This window comes from Rutilus rutilus, assembly GCF_951802725.1.
Source record: "Rutilus rutilus genome assembly, chromosome: 3".
Lineage (NCBI taxonomy): Eukaryota > Metazoa > Chordata > Actinopteri > Cypriniformes > Leuciscidae > Rutilus > Rutilus rutilus.
In genome coordinates this window covers 50,902,601-50,925,022 of record NC_140211.1, presented here as the reverse complement: position 1 = coordinate 50,925,022, position 22,422 = coordinate 50,902,601, and the positions used below count along the sequence as shown (strand labels likewise).

Below are 22,422 nucleotides of genomic sequence, written 5' to 3'. Positions count from 1 at the left end.
TACTGTACATCTATGCCAAAACAATATAAGCCATCTTTTACAAACAGAATAAATAACAACATTGAATGCATTGCATTATATCCAATACATTGGCTAAATATGTGTAACAATAAAGGCATCTATAATAAACAAGGAGGCAGGTAATTGCATTTTCTTGATATTATACAATACCCCCTTCATGCAATTATCCTGACTCTTTATCCTTCCTTCTCATAATTGTTGCACAAACTTTGTTCACTTCATCAAACTTTACCAATAACATGGACATTTGTCCATAATTCTTAAATAGATTGGTTTGTTGCGGTTCATGCAATATTTCACCCAGTTTTGTTTTCTGTTTCCCATAACAGAAATAATCAATTATATTTCTTTTGTAATTGTATTAAAATTATTTATTTATCAAGGGGCAAAACTTTGTGCTCTGCTTGTTTAACATATATTAGGCCAATTTAGATCTCAAATAGAATCCAGTACTTCAAGCACCCGGTCTCCGCTTAGAGCCGCGGCTCCACCCCTAGCCCAGCTAGGGGATGCGCTTCCAGGTGAAGTACCTCGGAAACGTTAGCCGCTGACATCTCCTAGGGTCTTTTGGGCACAAAGTCAGTATCTGGGGTATGATGGGTTTTCTTGCCCCAACTACAAGTTTAAACATCCCCCTTGGTTTGAACCAGTCTTGAAACTTCTTCAATGTTCAAACAGTGCACAAGGTTTCTTTTTTATTATTGCTTGTAAACGTCCAGTTCCAAACCTCTGGGTCAAATATTTTCAAGCAACTCATTTTCTCATTCAAATATCTTACACTAAATCCAGTAATCATTTCTTAAGCATTAAAGGAGAACTCCGGTCAATTTTAACATTGAGCTCATTTTTTTGTACATTTGGAGTGCTGTCAATACAGAGAACAACGACAAAAATCGGTGTTGCCTACACCGAGTTATTCTATTTTTAAAATTTGCACCCTATTGACTTCAATGGGGCAAGTAGTAAGCCTGCTTTTTAGCCTCTTAGCATCCTTTAAGTGTCATTACAAGTGCACAGAAAATGTGAGTGATTCCTTCCGAGTGAACACGGGTGGATCTGACTGCAGTAGATGTTAGAGATATTAATAAAAATGAAGTTAATTCAGCCAGCGCTCATACCTTTGTTTACATCCTGTTTTCGGTGGAAGGCCATAGTAATCGATTGTCGAGTTCACGCGCATAGGTTTAGTACCTATGATCACGCGCGTGAACTCGACAATCGATTACTATGGCCTTCCACCGAAAACAGGATATAAACAAAGGTATGAGCGCTGGCTGAATTAACTTCATTTTTATTAATATCTCTAACATTTACTGCAGTCAGATCCACTCGTGTTCACTCGGAAGGAATCACTCACATTTTCTGTGCACTTGTAATGACACTTAAAGGATGTTAAGAGGCTAAAAAGCAGGCTTACTACTTGCCCCATTGAAGTCAATAGGGTGCAAATTTTAAAAATAGAATAACTCGGTGTAGGCAACACCGATTTTTGTCGTTGTTCTCTGTATTGACAGCACTCCAAATGTACAAAAAAATGAGCTCAATGTTAAAATTGACCGGAGTTCTCCTTTAACAGATTCTCAGATATCATAATTGTACCATCAAATATAACAAACCCCTTTTGTAGTAATTGTTGTTCCTTTAAATAATCTTTTCTAGATTATCAACATTTTTGGGGTCTTACAGGTTGCCTCTTAGTTGGTAATTTACTAGCTTTCAAAGTTCGTACTCCTATACCCAAGCGTACGAGTGCGGAAGCGAATGGGCAAGCATTGCTCAATCGACCGTGGCCAGGGGTCGATGGATCAATGCCCCTAAAATGTTGGGCGCCATGTTTTACGGTGTATACTTTACTCTTAACACCTTTTACCTATTTATTTATTATTCTCAGGTAAGGTAAAGAAAGTCAAATCTGACCTAAACCGTAAGCATTCAAAAGGTACTTACAATTTGGTCAGAAGACTCCTCTGTGGTATGTTCTCATTAAAAGTCTTCCAGCATCATAAATCTAAGTCTCAGTAGGCAGATTTTGTAATCAATTAAATTTATTTTAATTGGTTACTTTTCTTTTTATAATAAACAAAAATATAAAGGCGAATACAACTTCATCGTTTAAGTATACAATACAATAATCACATTTTGAATCAAAGGTGTAGTAAGCTCTGGGCTTCTTATCTTCTGCTTGGGGTTTCTTGTCCTCAGCTCTGGGCTTCTAGGCGTCGGGGGCACTGGCGTATCAGTATCCCCCGAGGCAGTCAGTTCATCAGTCTTTTATACTCCTTGTTTACAACAGGCATTTGGTTGACACTCCTCCAAAGTTTCCCAGATCCTTCTCCAGGCAGGTGCAAGCGGTCCACTTCTTCATGTCCTTGAACTACAGTAAACTCAGCTAAGATTGCTGAGTTCATTTAAAGTTCTAGGAGTTTAGCACACACACATAATCACACTTTTCTGCTCCTCTTAACATGGGTTGGCACAGTCACATATACATACATAAACCAATTACTGTAGCCTACATCTATGCCAAAACAATATAAGCCATCTTTTACAAACAGAATAAATAACAACATTGAATGCAATGCATTATATCCAATACATTGGCTAAATATGTGTAACAATAAAGGCATCTATAATAAACAAGGAGGCAGGTAATTGCATTTTCTTGATATTATACAACAATACCAAATACAAACGGAGAAGTACGACAAATAAAACATTCAACGAACCTAAAATACAGACCACGAGATGCTAGAGCTTTGCTCACTGCCCGGAACTCACAACGTTTCTGCAACAAGCCAGCTGACAAATCAGAGTAGAAACGAAGCTCCGAACCGTTATGAGTAATCATCGTCTTCAGGGCCGCTTTCAGGATTGCTTTTTTGTCAGTGAACCGTAGAAAACAAACTAAAAGAGTAATCTTTTACATCTGGATACAGGTCGCATGTTAATGCCAAGTGTAAACGCAGCCATAGTCTCATAGCGCACCTGCAGAATGCCGCTTAATTGATCACATTTTTAAGACTGCATCATTATATTTTATGTAACTATGTAAATCCAATGAAATGTAAATTGTTGTTATTCTTTTGTATTGTTCATGTAGAATATGCTACTGAAAAAAAAATGATGGGCTTGCATCCTTTTCTTCCTTTAGCTCCTAAAGGAGATGTCGAGACTAACACGTACACTGGTGTGCATTCATCCAAATGGGAATACTGGTTCAAGGCCATGGGTAAAAATCAGTGAATCATCACATATGTTCAGTCACGTGACTTTTTCCACTCCTCTAAATTTATGACCATGTGCATGTTATTGTATTTTTACTAAGAAAGATGAATAAATATGGCAACAAATGAATTCCTCATTGTCAGTTAATATTAGTTAATGCATTAAGGGAGTGTTTTTTCTTCCAGAGAATCTCAGTAAGCTTGGGATGTACACACTGCATCTGCAGACAATTCTGAGTGACAGCCAATCCGAAGAATGGGCTGGAAAAAGACTACCCAATTACACCCTCAATTTCTCGATTAAAGGTAAAACACAAATTGGCCATTTACACTTGGTTTTAAGATCGGTCCCGGGTTATAAGAGGGATTCTTTTGTGTTGTTAGGAGAAATTTATATAAATTAAATTTTTCCGATTATTTTTTTGTTTGTCATGATGACTATGAACTGTTGTTTTATGGAAAATAGCTGTTTAAAAAAAAAAGTATAAAAAAAGAAAAGAAAAGTTGTTGATGTGATTAACGATTAATGAATTTTCATTTTTGATCATCATTTAAATAGCTAAATTATAAAATATTCTGTTATGAGAGTAAAGCATGGTTATTGTAGTTAACTACAACGTAAAATCTTAAAAACATTTTTGTTTCTAGTAATAAAATAAAAATGAACTGAAATGAACTTTTCAGTTAGTTATCAAGGAAACATTTCTCATTTTCATTTGAACTTGATGTACTAAAATAACTAAAACTCAAACTGAAGATAAAAACTATATAGACATTTTTTTTTTTTTTTTTTTTTTGAATGAAAATACAATAGTATCCAAATTATAATTAAAATAACACTGGAATGAAGTAGAAATAATAATAATTCCTGTCAGATTCCATGTTTAATCTTTGTCTCTTGTCTCTGTGTTTCTCCAACAGAAGGTGAAGCAGTATCTTTTAAGCTAGGCATCGTTTCTTCTCCTGTCCACGTAGGAGTTCCCTTCAGTATTCCTCTAGACTTTAAGGATGAGTTTGAATATCCCACTCAGCCACCCTGTAACATTAAACCCCAGCTGGAATGTAGGTAGGTCAAAGTAGATACACACGTGCTGGAGTACATACTTTAGAAATGTCCTTGTAACAATGTTCATAGTTCAGGAAAAGAGGAGGCGGGAACCGGCAAATGATCAATGGAACTTTAATTCACAAAATAATAGGGGTGTAGCGATACATACTCGCGATACAGAGTTAGTTTTATCCAATAATCAGCTTATTGTATTTATAAAGTATACTTCACCCAAAAATTTTAATTGTCACCGTGTACTCACCCTCATGTCATTTCAAACCTATAAAACTTTCATTTATCTTCCAAACACAAGTGAAGGCATGGGCTTGTGAGAGAGATTTCTGTCTCTCCATTTTAAGTCAATTCTCCTAAATCTTAAAAGATCTAAAACAAGATCATAAAGGCATCGTAAAAATAATCAATCGAGTGGTCTAATCTAAATCCATGTCTCCTGAAGAGAAGCTATGGCTTTATATTATGAACAGATTTACAACGTGCATACTGTTGTAAACACGGATGTTCAAATGCGTGCATAACGCGCAAAAACAACATGATAGGGAGTAAATGAAGAGAGAATTGTAATTTTGGATGAACTAACCATTTACAAGTTGGAAATAGGTATTTTGACACGCTTTCTTGCGATTAGAACTGTCATTGATCATCTGAAGCAAATACGCGCTGGAGCGGAGTGAAAGCAAAATTTAACTCACCACATTGCGGTTTTTGTTTTGGTAGTATGATGATTCAAAGCTTTTCAGATTGTTTATTCTTACCATATAAGTAAGTGCATTAATCTGCGCGGGTGGCTTTTCTGTGTAAAAACGTGCCTGCATTGAAAGCGCAAGTACTGCGTTAGAAAAAAAAATAAGTTTACAGATTTTCAGTAACTGTACTACATTAAACTACTTTATTTAATGTCAAATATAATTTATAATAATGCAATGGGGCAATATTTGTGGATCCTGATAATGCCAAATGTCAGATTTTACCAGGAAAAAAGGGCTTACTTTATTTATAGTCTATGGATAGAAGAATTCTATATTTTCAGGTTCAGAATCATGAATACTTTTATTCTGGTGTCACCATTGTTTTACTGCTTTACCTGTTCTCTTTTAGGTTTCAGCTATCCTAATTCTAATTTCATAATACAATTCAGTTTTATTGTTCAGTGACACACCTAGTCAATTGTTAATTACATACAGAAGGTTCAATATATATTTTTTTTATTAAGTTGTATGTACAACAAAGTTATTGAAATTATTAATTTCAGTTAAATTTTTTTAAATTTTGTTCAAAATATTGTGATATGTAACGAATAGTGAATCCAGTATCGTGATATGTATAGAATCGTGAGCTGAGTGCATCGATACACCCCTACAAAATAAACAAACAACAAAACGATAGTAAAGCAGCAGCCTCTCCCGGACGACTGCCGCATAAACTAAAACAAAACAGCAACATAAAGTCCAGGCCTGGTCCTCTCTTGTCTTTCACTGTTGTCACTCCTCCTTTTATCCTTCCAGAGCTCCTCCATGGGACTCGAGACGCTCATTAGCAGTTGCTCCCCCGACCTCGCTCCACTTTCACGGCTCTCTGCCCCGCCCTGCTCGTCACAGTTCTAATATTGTCTGACCATTGATTTACCCTTTACTAAGCCTTTCCTATTACTCTTCATTGCTTTTTACTGCTATTAACCAATGTAAGTCCACGGGTCAATAAAAAGTATTAAAAGGTAAAAAAAATTATTTGCTGAAAATTAAGCCAAAATAAAAGGCCCAGTACTCTCAGCAGAGTACTCTTATTGCTACTGGCATAGCACGAGTTCACCTATAATGGGGGTTATGTTTGCATTATGTTTGTTGATGCGAACATAGCGCCAGCAGGGGTCACTCATACTTGAATAAAAACGGAACTATCCTTTTTATAAATATACATACTGTATGGTCGTCTTATGCCGAGTTCACACTGAACGATTTAGGCCCGATTTTCTCTCGCCGACAGGTTTTGAGAGATCACCGACAAATGCCCGAAATCATTGGCAAAACGGTGCTCGTTCACGCGAGTGACATTCACGCAGTGTGAATGATCAAAGAGGCAATCTGAGAGAATCGCCAATGAGTCGCCAACGCCTGTGAGATATTTGGCATGCGATTCAAAATCCTGCTGTGTGAAAGTGTTCTGACTGAAAACTATATCGGTTAAGACCTACAGCCAATGAGAGAGCAATACAGGGCAGCGGGATGTTCGGGGAGGAGTTATAGACCAGAATATCAGTATTTTAATAGATACATTTACAATTATATCAAACAGAAACAAAGCACAAACATTTGCTTGACCAGCAGCACATTACAAAATTATTTATTTACCCACAACTCTCAATCCTTGCTCCCCTCGTCTCCTCAAACATTTCCTCCTGCATAGTCTGTTTTTCTTTTTCTGCTTTTTGCTGCAAATCAGCGCACAGACAATTTGGATCGCAATCATTTTTAATGACAATTCAGTCTCGCACGAGAACTCCTGTCTCACGCACGTGTTATCTTGCGTTATTTCCTTTTAACTTCTCACGTCCGTTTGGTTGTGAAACGTAGTTTGTGGACCACACAGAAGTTGTCGGTGTGAAACCTCTTGTCTCCGATCCATCGTGCAGTGAGCACACACCAGCAACTGAATGCTACCCCAGATAGTCGTGCAGTGTGAAAAGAACTGTGACCCAACTACTTTGAAAATCGTGCAGTGTGAACTTGGCATTAGGAGAAGTCACACTGCAGGACTGTGAGTCCAATCTTCTGACACTGCCAGAATTTCGTCTGAGATAAAATTTGATTGCAACGGTCATTAATCGGCTGTCTGTGAACATGTCAAACTAATGTTCAAAAACTTTAGATTTTAGGATCAGAGGATTCTTTTAGGATTTGCGAAATTTGTCTCAGACGGCCAAATCGTGGCCAAAATCGCACAGTGTGCTGTTCACCCAGCTTAAATGTGTGTTTGTAGGTGGCTACAGATCATTTTCTATCTTGAAATTGACATTTCCCTGTGTTTTTCTGATGATAAAATGTCTCTTTCTCTGTAGTTCACTAAACTTGAGTTATGAAGGGATCGCATTCGGGACCACTTCTATCATAAAAAATGTGAGGGTCATGGGAAAGATCAGTCGTCAAAGCAAGGTAAGCAGTGTTTTACATAATTTGATCATTCTGGGCAAAGTTTACTCGACCAATTCGGCATTGAAACATTGACTCAACCAATATTATCTGTTTGTATGAAGTGTTTTAGTTAAACTGAGTTTGCTATTTTTAGCCTGCATTGTAACATTTGCAATGTTGGTAGTATATGTAAATGAACAATGTTTACTCTTTCTTTGTGTTACCTGGACGGAGAAATTCAAGTTTAGGTGCATAGGTTCACGCATAGGTGGTCGACGCATGACGTCGTTCTGGCAGCTTGGTTTCAATAAATACTGTTGTACTAACTGGGAAGTTTTAAGTTTTGAAATTTACAGGATTTTTTTTTTTAAGTCCAGAAAGATCGGTTCCTTCCAGCTTAACACTTGTATATTAGGCTGCTGTCTCTGTCAAGTAAGCCATAAGTGACTCTGTTTATGAGGATACTCGCCAAGACGGGACATTTTGACATCATTTTGCATGTCCATTCAAGTACAAATAGTTGAGAAAGAGAACAGAATTCGGTGTTTGCGTGCTGTCTGTGCTGCTCTCCGTGTGTGCACAGAAAACAGCGTACGAGTTCAGAATTGAGTTCTCTATCGTGTCTTCATGTAGCCTGGTAAAACCAAACTCTGCTACTTCGCTTTGCTTCGTAGACAGAGTCTGGCATGGCATAATTGAAAAGCGTTTTCTTTCTCGCGGGGAGGCGCTTGTCTGAAGTTTAAAATCATTGGTTCCCGTAAGCCAATCACATAACGTTTGGTTATGGCGTGTGTTATGCGCATGCTCAGCCGCATCTAACTTCCACTGTAAACACATGTATGATGCGAAAACAAAACCATCGAGCGAAATACCGGAGTGAACATGGCTGTGAACGACTTTTGCAGATTATGTGAAGTAAATCTACGCATCCACGGTACAATCAGTGTCTACGTCACGGCTCTCAGCCCGCCCTCTGTTCATTGATTGGCCGGCTGTTTTCAGGCCGGAGGAAAACGGAAAGCTATTACGCTGTCTCAGACTGAGTACAGAAGCGAAATGAAATTGAGCGGAAGTAAGAGCGTAGTCAGGCTAGTCTTCATGTTCTCAAATGGTTTAAAATCGCTTGAATGTTTAAACTGACAGGACCTAAAACTTAATCAAGCATAGTCAATGTGAATATAGCCATTTATGTTAAGTTATTCTACTATTGTTTCATGTAGTTGACTGTGTGTTTGAAGAGGCTTGTAAGAGAAAGGAATGTGCTCACAAATGGTGACCTGCTAAAACGTATGGTGAGCTGAGGGCTTTATTATAAATAGGTTGAGGCCCAAACAGACTAAAAAGTAGTGGCATAGTATGAAATGTACTGGTGCGCCTTGGGGTAGAGCTTATGGAAAACCATATGAAAGAGAAAACAGACTTTATAATTGCTCTGCAGACCAAGTTGGCTTTGTATGTTTGATAATGAAATCTGTCCTCTGGCATCAAATCCGCAGCAGACGCCACAACAAAAGAGGTATCTATGTTTGTTAATCAAGAGGAAAGGGGTCAATCTACTGTTATTACTGTTAAGTCTCAAGAATGTATTTTATGTACATATATAATGAGCATATTATTGCTAAACCGATGAATGAAGGGGTTTTGGAGAATGAGGAGAGAGGAATGAGTGTACATTACTGGTCAAAAGTTTGGACAGTAGACTCTTATGTGCACCAAGACTGCATTTATTTGATCAAAAATACAATAATATTTTGAAATGACTACAAATAAAAAAAAAAACTGTATTTTATATTTTTTATATATATTTTAAAATGTCATTTATTCTTGTGATGGAAAAGCTGAATTTTTAGCATCATTACTACAGTACTCTTCAGTGCCAGTGGCACATGATCCTTCAGAAATCAGTCTAATGTGCCGAATTTGTTGCTCAAGAAAATTAGCTAAATTAATCAACAAAAATGGTTTTCAATATAGAAAATGACATTTTTGAGTACTGTACCACTGCTACCACAGGGTTCTTTTAGGCTTTTAGGCTTTGTACAAGAGATCTTCCATACATTTTACTTGACAAAACACCTGAATCTCATCAGTAACAGCATTATATTCAGCAAACGACTGAAATTCAAACAATGCACATCCCCCATAATGCAATAAATAGATTAAATGTGCGCATAAGACAAATGATGTGGTATAAAAAGAGTCCCTGTTGAATAGTCTGTCTATATATCACACACACACACACACACACACACACACAAAGAAAAGTCCAAGCAGATAAGAGTCCACACACAAAAATAGCCAGTCCAAAAACCAATAATCCCAGCAAAAAGAAAAACCAACTGTCTCGACCACATTGGCTTTTGGACTCCGGGGTTTATGAAATTCAACAGCCAGTGTCACTTAAAAACAAAGTAATCCACAAGAGATCCCAGAAAGAGTTTAAGTTTAAGAGTTTCTATTTAAAAAATCTTATTTGGATGATTTTAGCTAGACTTGTTTATATGTAATAGTCATGTGAAAAAGAAAGTACACCCTTTTGAATTCTATGGTTTTATGTATCAGTACATAATAAAAAACCATCTGGTCTTAAAATTAGGTAAATACAACACATGACATATTAAACACTGTCATTTATTTAACAAAAATAAAGTAAAAATGGAGAAGCCATGTGTGACAAACTAAGTACACCTTATGATTCGATAGCTTGTAGAACCACCTTTAGCAGCAATAACTTGAAGTAATCGTTTTCTATATGATTTAATCTGTCTTTCACTTCGTTGTGGAGAAATTTTGGCCCTCCCTTCTTTACAACGTTGCTTCAATGGGCTTTATGCACAGCTGCACTACTTCCTGAACTTCAGGCAGGTCCTTTGTTTCCTGTCTGCCATTATTGGACAAACTGATTAATCCAGGTGTGCCTGACCACCTGGATTAATCAGTTTGTCCAATAATGGCAGACAGGAAACAAAGGACCTGCCTGAAGTTCAGGAAGTAGTGCAGCTGTGCATAAAGCCCATTCAGTTGGTTTTTTTGCTGCTTCTCTGAGCCCTGCAAGATCTGACCTTGGGGTGAATCTCCCTAGCATTGTGTTAAACAAGAACAGATGTTTCTAACTTGAGGTACATGTAGTCAGACCTACATTAAAAACACTTTTGACAGTATGCAAACCAGCTCTTCTATGGAAGTTTCACAGTACAAATTCAGCATATTAGTATGATTTCTGAAGGATCAATGGAGACTGAAGAGTTGGAGTAATGTTGCTGAAAATACAGCTTGGCATCATTACATGTAAATATATTAAAATCGAAAACTTCACAATATTACTGTTTTTATTGTATTTTTGATCAAATAAATGCAGCCTTACGGGACTTCTTTCATTCAAAAATCAATTTGGGCTGCATAAAAGAATGTTACACCAGACTATCTCCGCTTTAGTACTTGTAAAAAATGTTTTTTAGCCTCAAAAGCCAGAGACTGAGAGGGTTTTACCACACTAAGATGATGGACAAGTGTTCGGAAAACCTCTTAAATAACTATTTTTACACAGAACAGAACTTGGATTTGCGTGTGATATTTGTGTGTTTGTGCATGTGTGTTGTTAACAGATGTACACAGTGACAGTGCACATCCCAGGACTGAAGGAGAACAACCAGTCTCTTCAAATTCTTCTGCAACCCGGTATGACCAAAAACACAGAAACAGCAAGAGAAAGAAGACCTGTAAATCAGAATGTAAAATCCAGATGAAATTTATCTTCCAGGCCCGCCGCACACACTGGTGGTGTTTCCGGATGAAGATGTGCTCTCTATCGAGAATCGGACTCCAGCAAACTTAAGAGTGGAAGTTCACGATGAGTACCAAAATATCACCACTCATCCTAAACTCGTGGTCCGCTGCCAGGTAGAACTCATGAACAAACATAAAATAAATGATACTATCAAATTAATACAGACTCATTGTAATTATAGCTAAAAATCTACCCTCCAACCCTAAACCTAACCCTAAACATACCCCTTTTCATAACATTTCATTGTTAAAATTCTTTAAAAAACTGAGGAAAACAAACAGGATGACTCTGGTGAGCTGTTTGCATTATCACTAGGTGGAGATAGTGAAGCTTAAAAAGTGAGGAAAGTGAAGTAGAAGAAGAGCAGTACTAGTGAGACATCAGCGATTTCAGAGGGAGGGGATCTGATGACATCCCGAATGACTGTTTCATTGTAGGGGGTGTAATTAGTAGGGGTGTGGTTTTTAGTACTGCGGGATGCAGTCTGACACATTTGGAAAGTTCTGTCAATGGTGGGAAGAAGAGTTAATAAAAACTTTATTGAACATTTATAAAAAAAATCTATATCACATTTGCAATCAAGTCAGTCTCCATTTATGTAGCGCTATCATGCTTATATTTATGAAAACAGCTCTCTTGCTCTTGTGATATTGCTTAATTACATGTATATGTTATTATAAAAAACAAGATCTCATAAAAGTACTGTTTTTCAATCATATCTTGAATTTTTTGGGCATTTGTAATAATTTTGGTGACTTTTTGACACAATCCCCCTTTAATTTCTGACCTTTTCGGAACAAGATCACATGAGTGTTTGAATCGAGATTGTGACCTTTTAACGATAAATCGAGCAGCTTTGATGATTGTATAATTCAACTTTTTAAAAATTGAATTAAATTGATTAAATTACATTGAATCAGAGTTAATTTGGCACAGGATTAAAGTTCATCTTCTGATTGGTGCAATGTGTGTTTGTAGTTGCTGGGAGCCCCTGATCTGCCCGCGGATTTGGTGGACTGCAGTAACACTGGCTCTGGACTCATGCTGACCAAACCACTATTGCTGAAGACAGTAAACACTGAACAAATCCTCACTGCTAAGTTCAACATTCCTGTAAGTTGGAAGCAGATACATTTATTTTTTTTTTCTATCAAAAAATATATTTTTTACTTTGCATTAAAATTTCAGTGTCTGTTTTTAGTAATGGACTATTTATTCAGCCACACTGATATGGGTTTAGAGCTGCTCGATTACAGCAAAAATCCCCTGAAAAAATGTCAATATTGCATTCACAATTATTTAACACGGTTATGAGTGGGACATATTACCAAAACCTTATGAGTAATTTTTATTAACAATATATCAAGTATATATTTGCTGGAAATAAGGTTGCTATGGCAATTTTTTATAATTTCGATATCACAGTAGAATACTGGACTCAACTAATGTAAGGAAAAAAGTTATCAAATGATTGAAAATAAATAAACAGTCAGTAATACAATAAAAAAAATATGAATGAAACAAACATTGCTTTAAGTTTTTCATGCAAGCCTATAAATATTCAGCTTACTAAATGAATAAAATAAAACACGGCATAGCCTGCATTGTAAGAATTAAATTTGCCTTGATTCTTATTAAAACTACTAAAGTCATTCAGTCAAGAGCAGTGAGTGATTTTCTTATTTTCTTTTTATTGAATTAACATTTAAGGACAAAGACGGCAGCAGGCTTATTAGGCCGCTGTCACTTTAAGACCGAATACACAGATCCAATATATTGTTACACGTTCTTTTTTCTCTCAGCTGTTTAACTTAAGACATAATCGACTGGGTTTTCGCGAATACTCGCCAAGCCCTGCATTTTGACATCACGCAACCAAAGCTCAAAATTTTATGCATTTAATAATAAGCATGTCCCATTTTATGAAACTCACCTTACATGATTTTACTGATTTGCACAATAAGTTTGGGCTTTTAAGGAGGAACGGAATTGAGCAAATTATTCGTTTTATCTCAAAAAAAAAAAATCGACAATGTCAATAAATTATTTTGTTTATTTTTTTGGTGAATAGTGTTTTTGATTAATTCAATCATAATTGTTTTCCATCTCCTTACTTATGGCAAAGTATATTAACTGTTTAATCTGCTTAAACCGTTCCGTCTCCTTACTTATAGTAAAGTATATTAACTGTTTAATCTGCTTAAACCGTTTAACTTGATATCCACATGATTATATTTATGTGCACATAGAACCATAGAACAGTGGTGTGTGTGGAACGTCAACTGCGCATCTTGCCCAGCACACAAATATCTCGTTTGGAGGTCTACAGACAGGAAGAGGGCTCTGATGATGTCATGGTGCTGCAAAATTCAGAGCGCATTGATTGGACGGCAGGAGACACACTAGGAAACCTGCACTTCAGACTGTACGATGAGGGCAATAGACAGGTTCCTCTTCTGCCAAAACTTACCAGCAAGATTAAGGTGTGCATTTGATTATATATGCGATTTGTTTTTGTATTTTGTTTCATTCAGGTTTATTTCTAGAGACTGGATCTGTTTGCACTAACATACTATTGTACTCAGTTGTGTGTAAGATGTGTGTCTTTGTGCTTGTCTTTCAGGTGAGTTGGACCGCAAATCTAAATGCAGAAGAACTTTCTCAGGGAAGACTGCCACAGTTATGTGTCCCACCTCAAGCACAGAGAGAGCAGTACTACAATGTGTCTTTCCAGGACCAGTACATGGTCAACATGTCATTCTTTATTGTGTAAGCTACACACATGTGCTGTTTATGTCTGTTTTTCATTATATACCTAAATATTCTTGCAGAAGCATATCTCTATACTGTATGTGTGTCTCTCCAAAGGCCTCGTCCAGATGAGCCTGAGCGTTTGCGGGTCAACCTCAGTGAGTCGTCTGTCAAAATGGGCGAAATTCTGTCAGGAAACATATGTAAGTACCATCTATAGGTTTCGTCATAATTAATAATAATAATAATCATTTGATTTGTATTGACCGCCGCAAGAACCTCCATTGCCTGGTAGAAAAGACTACTTTCAAATACATTAACAAATCTTACTGACCTCAATCTTTTGAATGGTAGTGCAAGTTTGTCACACAAATCTATTGAATGACTTCAGGCAACTTGTGATATAGCACTCAAGTTGTATGGTCTACTGTTATGAAACTTTCCTGATACTTTATGTTGCTTTTGCTAAAGCATCACACTTAGTTAATTGTAATTGAATGGAGAAGAGTACATTGGTCAAAACTGCTTCTTCTATGATCCACAGATGAAAGAAATTCATGTGTTTGGAAAGCCTTGTAAATCAATCCAGTCCTTGATTCTGATTGGTCAATAGCCAATATGTCAATAATGGTTTCAGACACTTGATTGCATGTTAATTGCACTTAAATGAAAATGTATTATAGTTTAAATTTATATTTAATACAATAAGTTGAACTTTAGAGTGCCTTTTGACCCACTTAAGTTGTTAAGTACATCTTTATATTATGTAATTTCATAATTCTATTGTCTTGTTTACTGCCGAATGTACTGACAGGCATTTATGATAAAATAAAGTGTACTTTAATTTCTATTAAAACTAAATGTGTGTCGCTTAACAGACACTTCATGTGTAGATCAATCAGCAGTTTTGTGATTGTTAAAGAAGATTAAACTTCTATTTCCCTCCCAGATGTAGAAGTGATTGATCACTACGGGAATAAAACAGACTGTCTAAATGCTGAAAGTGTGAAGACTTTGAGTGTGTCTGCGGATGACCTGGATAAAGAAACTCTGGTCGTAGAATGGCAGGTAAACACAACCACAGGCACAAACAAATGGATATTTTTATCACTTGAAATTACATTAAAACAAATCAGACTACTTCAGATGCGAAATTGTTGTTTGTATATGATATAAATTTGTTCTTGATTTGCATTCTGCCAGCCAATCACTGTGTGTACTACATGGCATGAGAGGAAATATTTTTTAAATAGTTTTATGCATTTATTTGATTGCCACCATTTGTGACAATACATTTGTATTAAATTAGAAATGTAGAAAAAAATAAAACCGACAACAGAATTTTTGAAAAAAAATGAAACATTACACCATTATTGTAAAAAGATGTATGAAACGTACATGAAATTTATTTTTTGTAACATTTTCAATACATTAATCCAGAATAAACAAAGTCCCTTTCAAGGAAAGTCTGTTCACTCGGCGGCTTTATTTGCAACTCCTCCGGGCAACTATTTCAGGCATCCATCACCAAGTCCTATCTATTTGAATAGAGGAATCCTCTATTCACAATAAACTCACAATTAAAGGGGAAATTGGCAACTATTTCAACTTAATAAAACCGTTTAGAAATCATTTGGATGGTAAAATAACCTGTTCTGGTGAAAATGGTTGACTTTCCCCACTCCCCCCAACATTCCCAGGCGGAAAACCGACCTTGCAACATGGGGACTAATGTCCCGGTAAGATGGAAATGGGAAGTCTCGTGAGAAGCGAGAACGAGCTAGAAACACGAACTGCTTTACGGCAATTCGACATAAACTCACACGCCATATGATACTGTGTATGATGTATTACCCACCTCCCATGGAGCAGCCAGTACGCACGTGCAGTCCTAAACACAAGTTTCAAAACACTGACTGTTTCTATAGCAACCGGAAGCTTCTAACAGCAGCTGCAGTGACCAATCAGCGATTGGCTCTTTTATTTACAAAGCAAGACTTATTCCTCCATGTTGTCTCCCATTCATAAGTAATATGAGTGCACTGTATTTCTATGTATAAAGTCTTAAAAAATCAAAACAAACAAACTTTTCTTGCAAAAATGTACGTCTTTATTTTTTTTATTTTAGCATTTCATCTTATTTATTTGTATGCCTTTTTTTCAGGCCAGTATTGGAAAATTGTCCGTACGCGGTGTCCGATTCAGGACAGGATCTCTTGGCCCAAAAGAGTTGTGCTTTAAATATCAGGACATGATGGAATTTGTGCGAATTGAAGTTACTGCGGGACATCCGGCAAAGATAATTCTACTGGAGAAGCCAGAGATAGTATGTCACACATTTGAAACGCAATAAAATAAATTCATGGGTCAGAATATTTATATAATATAAAACTTGTCTTTTTAGCCTTTCCAGGTCATGAAGGGCCATGGCTTGGACACACCGTTGGTCATGCAGCTATGCGATAAATGGGGAAATCCTTCACCAGATCAGCGGGTTGAGATTGAGATGAGGACTCTGTACTCAGAGTTAAAGGTACAGTTGAGGGAAGGGAGGCTGGTGGATTTGTGTTGACAAACATTTATTTTTGACTGTTCTTGGAAAGTACTTGTTTTCTGAACATACAGTATACAACAGAGGTGAGTAAACCCCTGTGCAATATCACTAAAATGCCAAAAGATACAAAATTGTATCACCTCTGTTGACAACTAGAGTATTTTCTCTAATTAACAATCAAAAAACAAATGCTTTAGAAAAACTATGTTGAAAATACAGGCCCCAAAGAAAAAACTCTATGCAAAAAAAGTGTGTGATTTGTTATATCTGACATATAATTCACTATGTCTGATCACTGAAACCTGTGATTTCCTCATTGCATGAACATGAAACATAAAATTACCATCACTTTCTCATTTTTGGACTTATAGTCTAATTTGCATTTCTGCGTCATGGCTTCACATGAAAAAACGAATCAAAACAAAAGTTCCTACAGAGTAGGACCTGAAAATCTAAACTGTGAGTTTGTATCTAAACATAAGAGCTCATTCCCTACTGATCAACTTGGATGTAATGCAATTACTGTATTTAGGTGATACAATTTTTGAATCATTTTTATTTTTCTCTTTCAGATAAAATCCTCAGTGATGTGTCAGCCTGTAGATTCAGAAGGAAAAGCTTGCTTCATACTAGAAAGCATAAGTGGTCCAAAGTAAGTACATATTTAGCGCTATGAATTCAACACATTTCTACAGCTTCTAACTGATCAACATGATGATAACCTGAAAAGCCAGTTCAACACATCATTTACTGAACACAAGCAACTTTTACTTTATTATTTAAAATCATGAATATTAAATATACATCAGGCTTTTGAGGATCATTTGTTCATCTCTTAATCTCATTGCTAGACTGATCTCACTGATTTTCATTTCAAACTATAAGGATTACTTTTTGGCCATATAAATATCAGCATCTGCACCAAATTACATAGTTTTCTTCAGTTTTGGCCTCAATTTTTTTTCGTATGAGCTCCCTTTTCTTCTATATCAGTGTTCCAACTTTTGGGTTGCGACCCACCGGTTGAGAAACATTATCCTATATTGTACTCTATGAGCCATAAAAGCCTGATGTATCAAAACTCAACAAAAGAAATGTAAAAAACACATGCAAACTTTGTTTTTTTAACAGTTTGTCTAAAGGCTCAATAAACTATTCCGTTTTATTCATTTATTTATTTTTACATGCTATTTTAAATACTGCAAATGGTAAAAAAAAAAAAAAATACACTGTTGTCCTTCTCTTTCACTGTCTCTTTCTCTCACTCTCTTTTTCTTTTATAGAGGGGAGCATCATTTGAATTTCAGGGGATGTTTTGGCAGGAAAGATATTCCAGGGCCAGTAATAAAACTAAATGTGATTCCTGATCCCAACAAACCTGTTGAACTCTGCATTGAATACGACAGCACTGCCACCTTATGTGCAGGAGATGTCTTCCCAGGTGTGTGTGGATGCATAGTAAAGCCTTTATCGCAAAACTAGTATAGGGTACAATGTGAATCACATTTTTCTACTTTCTGAAGTATTTACAGTGGTTGTGATGCCTGAAGAGGGTGGGCCAGTGAGAAACATCTGCCCAGCAAACCTATCAATGCTGCTCTGGAAAGGCATAGCATCAGGGTCATGTCCACCCGCTACAGTGAGTGAAAAAACAAATTCACAATATTTTTCATAACCCTCCAACGCTTTTTGAAAGTTGGTCACACCTTGGCTGCTCGCGGGTTTTGACCAGGAAGTTTGTAAAATTAGAAAATTAGAAATTATACAATCAGATATATATTTAGACATATTCTAATTGTTTTGTCATTGTTAAGTATCTTAATCATTGTGAAGTGTTATTTTTGCAATACTGCAATGCAGTATCTGCAATCTGTAATAGTGTGCAAATCTTTTCCACTCTTTCATTCCTATGTGTTTGCTGATACATAGATTTTATTCAGCACATATTTAAAAACAATTGCTCTGAGTTAAGAGGCTTACCCATTAATTTCCTATGGTCGGTCAGTTTTGACAGTGAACCACAAAGGTCTGACTTTTTTTTTTTTTTTTTGTACTTTTTTAAATCACAAAAATGTCACCTTTCAGGAAAGTAAAACAATTCATTATTAAATATTTCTCTAATACACATTGGCCACAATAATGGCACCCTTTTATTCAGTACTTTTTGCAACCTCATTTTGCCAAGATAACAGCTCTGAGTTTTCTCCTATAATGCCTAATGAGTTTGGAGAATACCTGACAAAGAGATCAGAGACCATTCCTCCATACAGAATCTCTCTAGATCCTTCAGATTCAAGGTCCATGTTGATACACTCTCCTCCTCAGTTTTCTATAGGATCCAGGTCAGAGGACTGGGATGCCCATGGCAGAACCTTAATTTTGTGCTCAGTAACCTGACCCATTTTTTGAATTTGGTGTTTGTTTTGGATCATTGTCCTGATGGAAGATCCAACCACAGCCCATTATAAGATTTCTAGCAGATTATTTGTCTGTTTATTTGATAGAATCCACGATGCCATGAATCTGAACAAGATGTCCAGGACCTCCAGCAGAAACATAGAAATACAATGTTTATTTTGTGAAGCTCAACAATCTTTTGACCATATGTTTGTTCAAAATAATTGCATATCTTAGTCACCAAGGTCTGAACCATTTAGGAAACCATTTTTTATTAAAGGTTATAAAGATGCTACATTATATTCAGTCAAATATACAAACTATATTAAATATACTATCAACAACATTGAAGTACTGTTTACATGCCTGATAGGATAAAGCCACTGGCATTTTTGATCAGGCATTATAGTTAGGATGCACTGAAATTTTGTCTTCCAAATAAACTACAACAGTTAAACATGTCAGCTGTGTGGACTGGGTTGACAATATTGATTACTTAATTTTAATCAATACTGATATGTATTCTTAAATGGATTCTTCAAATTTTGTTGCTTTTATCAACAAATTCAAACAGACTAAAGTGTGATAGCATGCCTAGAAGGAGAATGCATAATAAGAATTGTAAATCGAAGTGTTTTTTGTTTTAACTTAGGCCACTGCTCTGAAGTGTAGTAAACGCAAGGACACTGAAAAGGACGAGTGCTTCTGCTTCAGGTAATATATACAACTGAGCACATTACATCTCATTAAAAGCCTGAAATAGACATATGATGGATGGATGATTGGAGAGATATAGACAGACATGATGGATGGATGATTGGAGAGATATAGATGATTGATAGAGTGACGGTGAGACGGATTGATACGATAGATGGATGGATGAGTGTATACAAAATTGTAAAGTACATAATTTTTTTTGTCTTTGACCCATGTGTTTTTATTTCCTTTTTTTTTTTTTTTTCAGGGATAAGCTGATTCCAGAGCTTGTAGGAAAGTATGTCGTCCAGTTTGTTTTGGCTTTCGACAAAACCAAACATCTTTGGAGCAAACAGGTGGGAACATAAAATGTATTTCATCCAGTTTGTTGTAAACGCTACTTTACTGTTTCTTGCTGTAGGATACTCATTTGTGTTTCTATCTTAGATTGAACTAAACGTTGTTCCCAATAAAGCAATGAAATTAGCCCCTGAGACTCCACCTTCAACTCCTGTTGTCTCCAATAGTAACATTCGGGCCAATCGCACACTGGTGGACCGCTTGATTCTAAAGATCATGGTGAGTCTCTTCTAGAGCTAGTGTTTGCATGTGTTAACAGATGATGTTGAACTTCATTTGATGCCTAACACCACCTATTGCCTGTAAGAACCCAAAACCCCTTGTTCCTTATTGCTTTCAAATCAAATGCAAATCTGAAAATTCTGACCTCTTAATGAGAAAACATTTGTCATTTTTACTTTATTACTCCTTTATTCTGAGCCTTCATGCAATGCATTTTTGCTCAGGGCTCAACTGTAAGTCAGATTTTTACCTGCCCTGCTAAAATATTGATGACACAGACAGCAGCAGGTTTTTTAGGCAGCTGTGACCTTTATTTTGATGGCGCTGAGAACGGCAGAGGCTGAGCACCCAGTGCTTGCATTCTCCGTGTTCATTACTTTACGATCTGTCTAAAACGTTATTTGATAGAACTGTTATACATAGAAAGTAGACAGTTTATAAAAAGGTATTAGCGTATGCTGTGTGGTTGATGTCCAGCATTGCTAGCTGAGCAGATACACATAATCATGTTTCGCTTGGTCCCTTCAAAGTTGCATTGGAATTTTAGTTTCTGGAGTAAATATATAGGCTATAATCTGTGTGTTCACACGGCTTTATAAAAATGGTGTTTCGCGTGTGTTTCGGCCAATCAGTGTACGCTTACATCAGTAGTTGTAGTTCCTATAGTGCTGGGTTAGACCCTACTCTGAAGTAGGAGCTAAATTAGTTCCTCCAAAAGGAGTTCCTTCCTAGAACTTAAATCATTCCCAGTTCCTGCGGTGCGAACACGCCAAAATCCAGGTACTTCACCAGTAGTTCTAGGAACTATGAAAATGTTCCTCCGGTGCGAAAGCCCCTATTGCCATATAACCACAATTTCACCAGATGATTGGGGTAATTTTGTAGCGGAGGGTATCTGTATAAAAAATGCTATGTGATTGGCTATAACCCTGCAATGTGATTTATCACGTACATTGCAATATCGATGCTAAAACTATATATTGTGCAGCCCTAATCTTATTTTCTCTTTACTCTTTACGTTCATGTAACACTTTTTAACTCATTTAAGTTTGTGCTTACAAGGATACTCGACAAAGCGGGAATTTTGACATCATTTCGTATGTTTTTGTTTAGTTTTTGAGAACTCAATGTGGCGCTGCCGTGCTATCTGATGCATTCTGTGCTTACCTTTCGGATGTTTGTTCACAGAGAGCTGCTTCACAGACAACACTTCAGTACAGATTTGAGTTCTTTTTTTGCGTCAAATGGTTTAATAGCACTTTACTCTGTAGTAATTGTTATAATTTGGAATTAGTACTGATAAATGCCCCTTTTTTACATTTTACCCTCAAAGAATCTCTCTACACATCCCTGTATACATTGGATTGATTTTAATAACTTTTTTGTACTTGAAGTGTGCACAAAGCACTAGTAAAAAATAGTGGATCGGGACTCTGTATTGGCAGACACTCAGTATTCAATGACTCGTATCGGATGGGGCACAAAAACTTGATCGGGACATCCCTAAAATGTGCAACAGGCCTACAATTGTGTGTTTTCTTCTTACTTTGCAGGACCAATATGATAACGCTGCTGGTGACGGTATAGATGGAATAGTGGTGGTTACAGTTAATGGCACTGGAGACATGGTGGTTCCTTTGTTTGAGAATGGAAAAAAAAGTTTGTCATACAGCCTTACTAACGGGGAGACTCTCATTACTGTGAGTGTTTACTGTATATACTGTATTGAATTAGCTTTTTTATTTTATACAAATTTAGTTTTTTCAGTTCATTTCCAGGGCAATACTTCAAATGTTTGTTCTATGTTTTGTAAGCAAGTTTTTTTTTTTTTATCCAAAATGTATTTTCTTTTTTTCTTTTATTTCAGCTTTATTTTAATGAACTAAAACACTCAAAGTTTTCGTTAACCTTGTATCAATGGTGATAAATTCACCTTGATTTGACTTGATTTGAAAAAATAAAATAATATATATATATATATATATATATATATATATATATATATATATGGTTAATTTTTGTTCAAAACATTTCGAAAGACCGAATTTATTATTGTGATTTTATTGTAACATTTGATTTTTAAATACAGCAGGACAGATAAAGTCTTTTAATTTTATTTTGCATGTTATCACATCCTAAAGTGATAGACCCTTTTAAATAATGTTTACACATACACACAAATTTACACTTATCAGATTTCTTCTTTTTCCTAAAAC

The 22,422-nt window shown here is 36.2% G+C and overlaps 1 protein-coding gene across 1 annotated transcript in view; it reads left to right on the top strand.

The window, feature by feature from the left end:
- The window catches only part of smchd1 (structural maintenance of chromosomes flexible hinge domain containing 1), a 62,821-nt gene that overhangs the window by 21,211 nt on the left and 19,188 nt on the right, over positions 1-22,422 (top strand). Inside the window, exons 19-38 of the mRNA XM_084403741.1 lie at positions 3,173-3,250; positions 3,432-3,551; positions 4,167-4,311; positions 7,367-7,460; positions 11,045-11,117; positions 11,200-11,339; positions 12,205-12,339; positions 13,476-13,709; positions 13,850-13,995; positions 14,095-14,180; positions 14,927-15,045; positions 16,142-16,303; positions 16,382-16,510; positions 17,104-17,183; positions 17,815-17,972; positions 18,055-18,170; positions 19,581-19,642; positions 19,893-19,980; positions 20,072-20,203; positions 21,760-21,906. Coding sequence (XP_084259867.1) covers positions 3,173-3,250; positions 3,432-3,551; positions 4,167-4,311; positions 7,367-7,460; positions 11,045-11,117; positions 11,200-11,339; positions 12,205-12,339; positions 13,476-13,709; positions 13,850-13,995; positions 14,095-14,180; positions 14,927-15,045; positions 16,142-16,303; positions 16,382-16,510; positions 17,104-17,183; positions 17,815-17,972; positions 18,055-18,170; positions 19,581-19,642; positions 19,893-19,980; positions 20,072-20,203; positions 21,760-21,906 — 2,444 coding nt within the window. The remainder of the gene's footprint in view (positions 1-3,172; positions 3,251-3,431; positions 3,552-4,166; positions 4,312-7,366; positions 7,461-11,044; positions 11,118-11,199; positions 11,340-12,204; positions 12,340-13,475; positions 13,710-13,849; positions 13,996-14,094; positions 14,181-14,926; positions 15,046-16,141; positions 16,304-16,381; positions 16,511-17,103; positions 17,184-17,814; positions 17,973-18,054; positions 18,171-19,580; positions 19,643-19,892; positions 19,981-20,071; positions 20,204-21,759; positions 21,907-22,422) is intronic.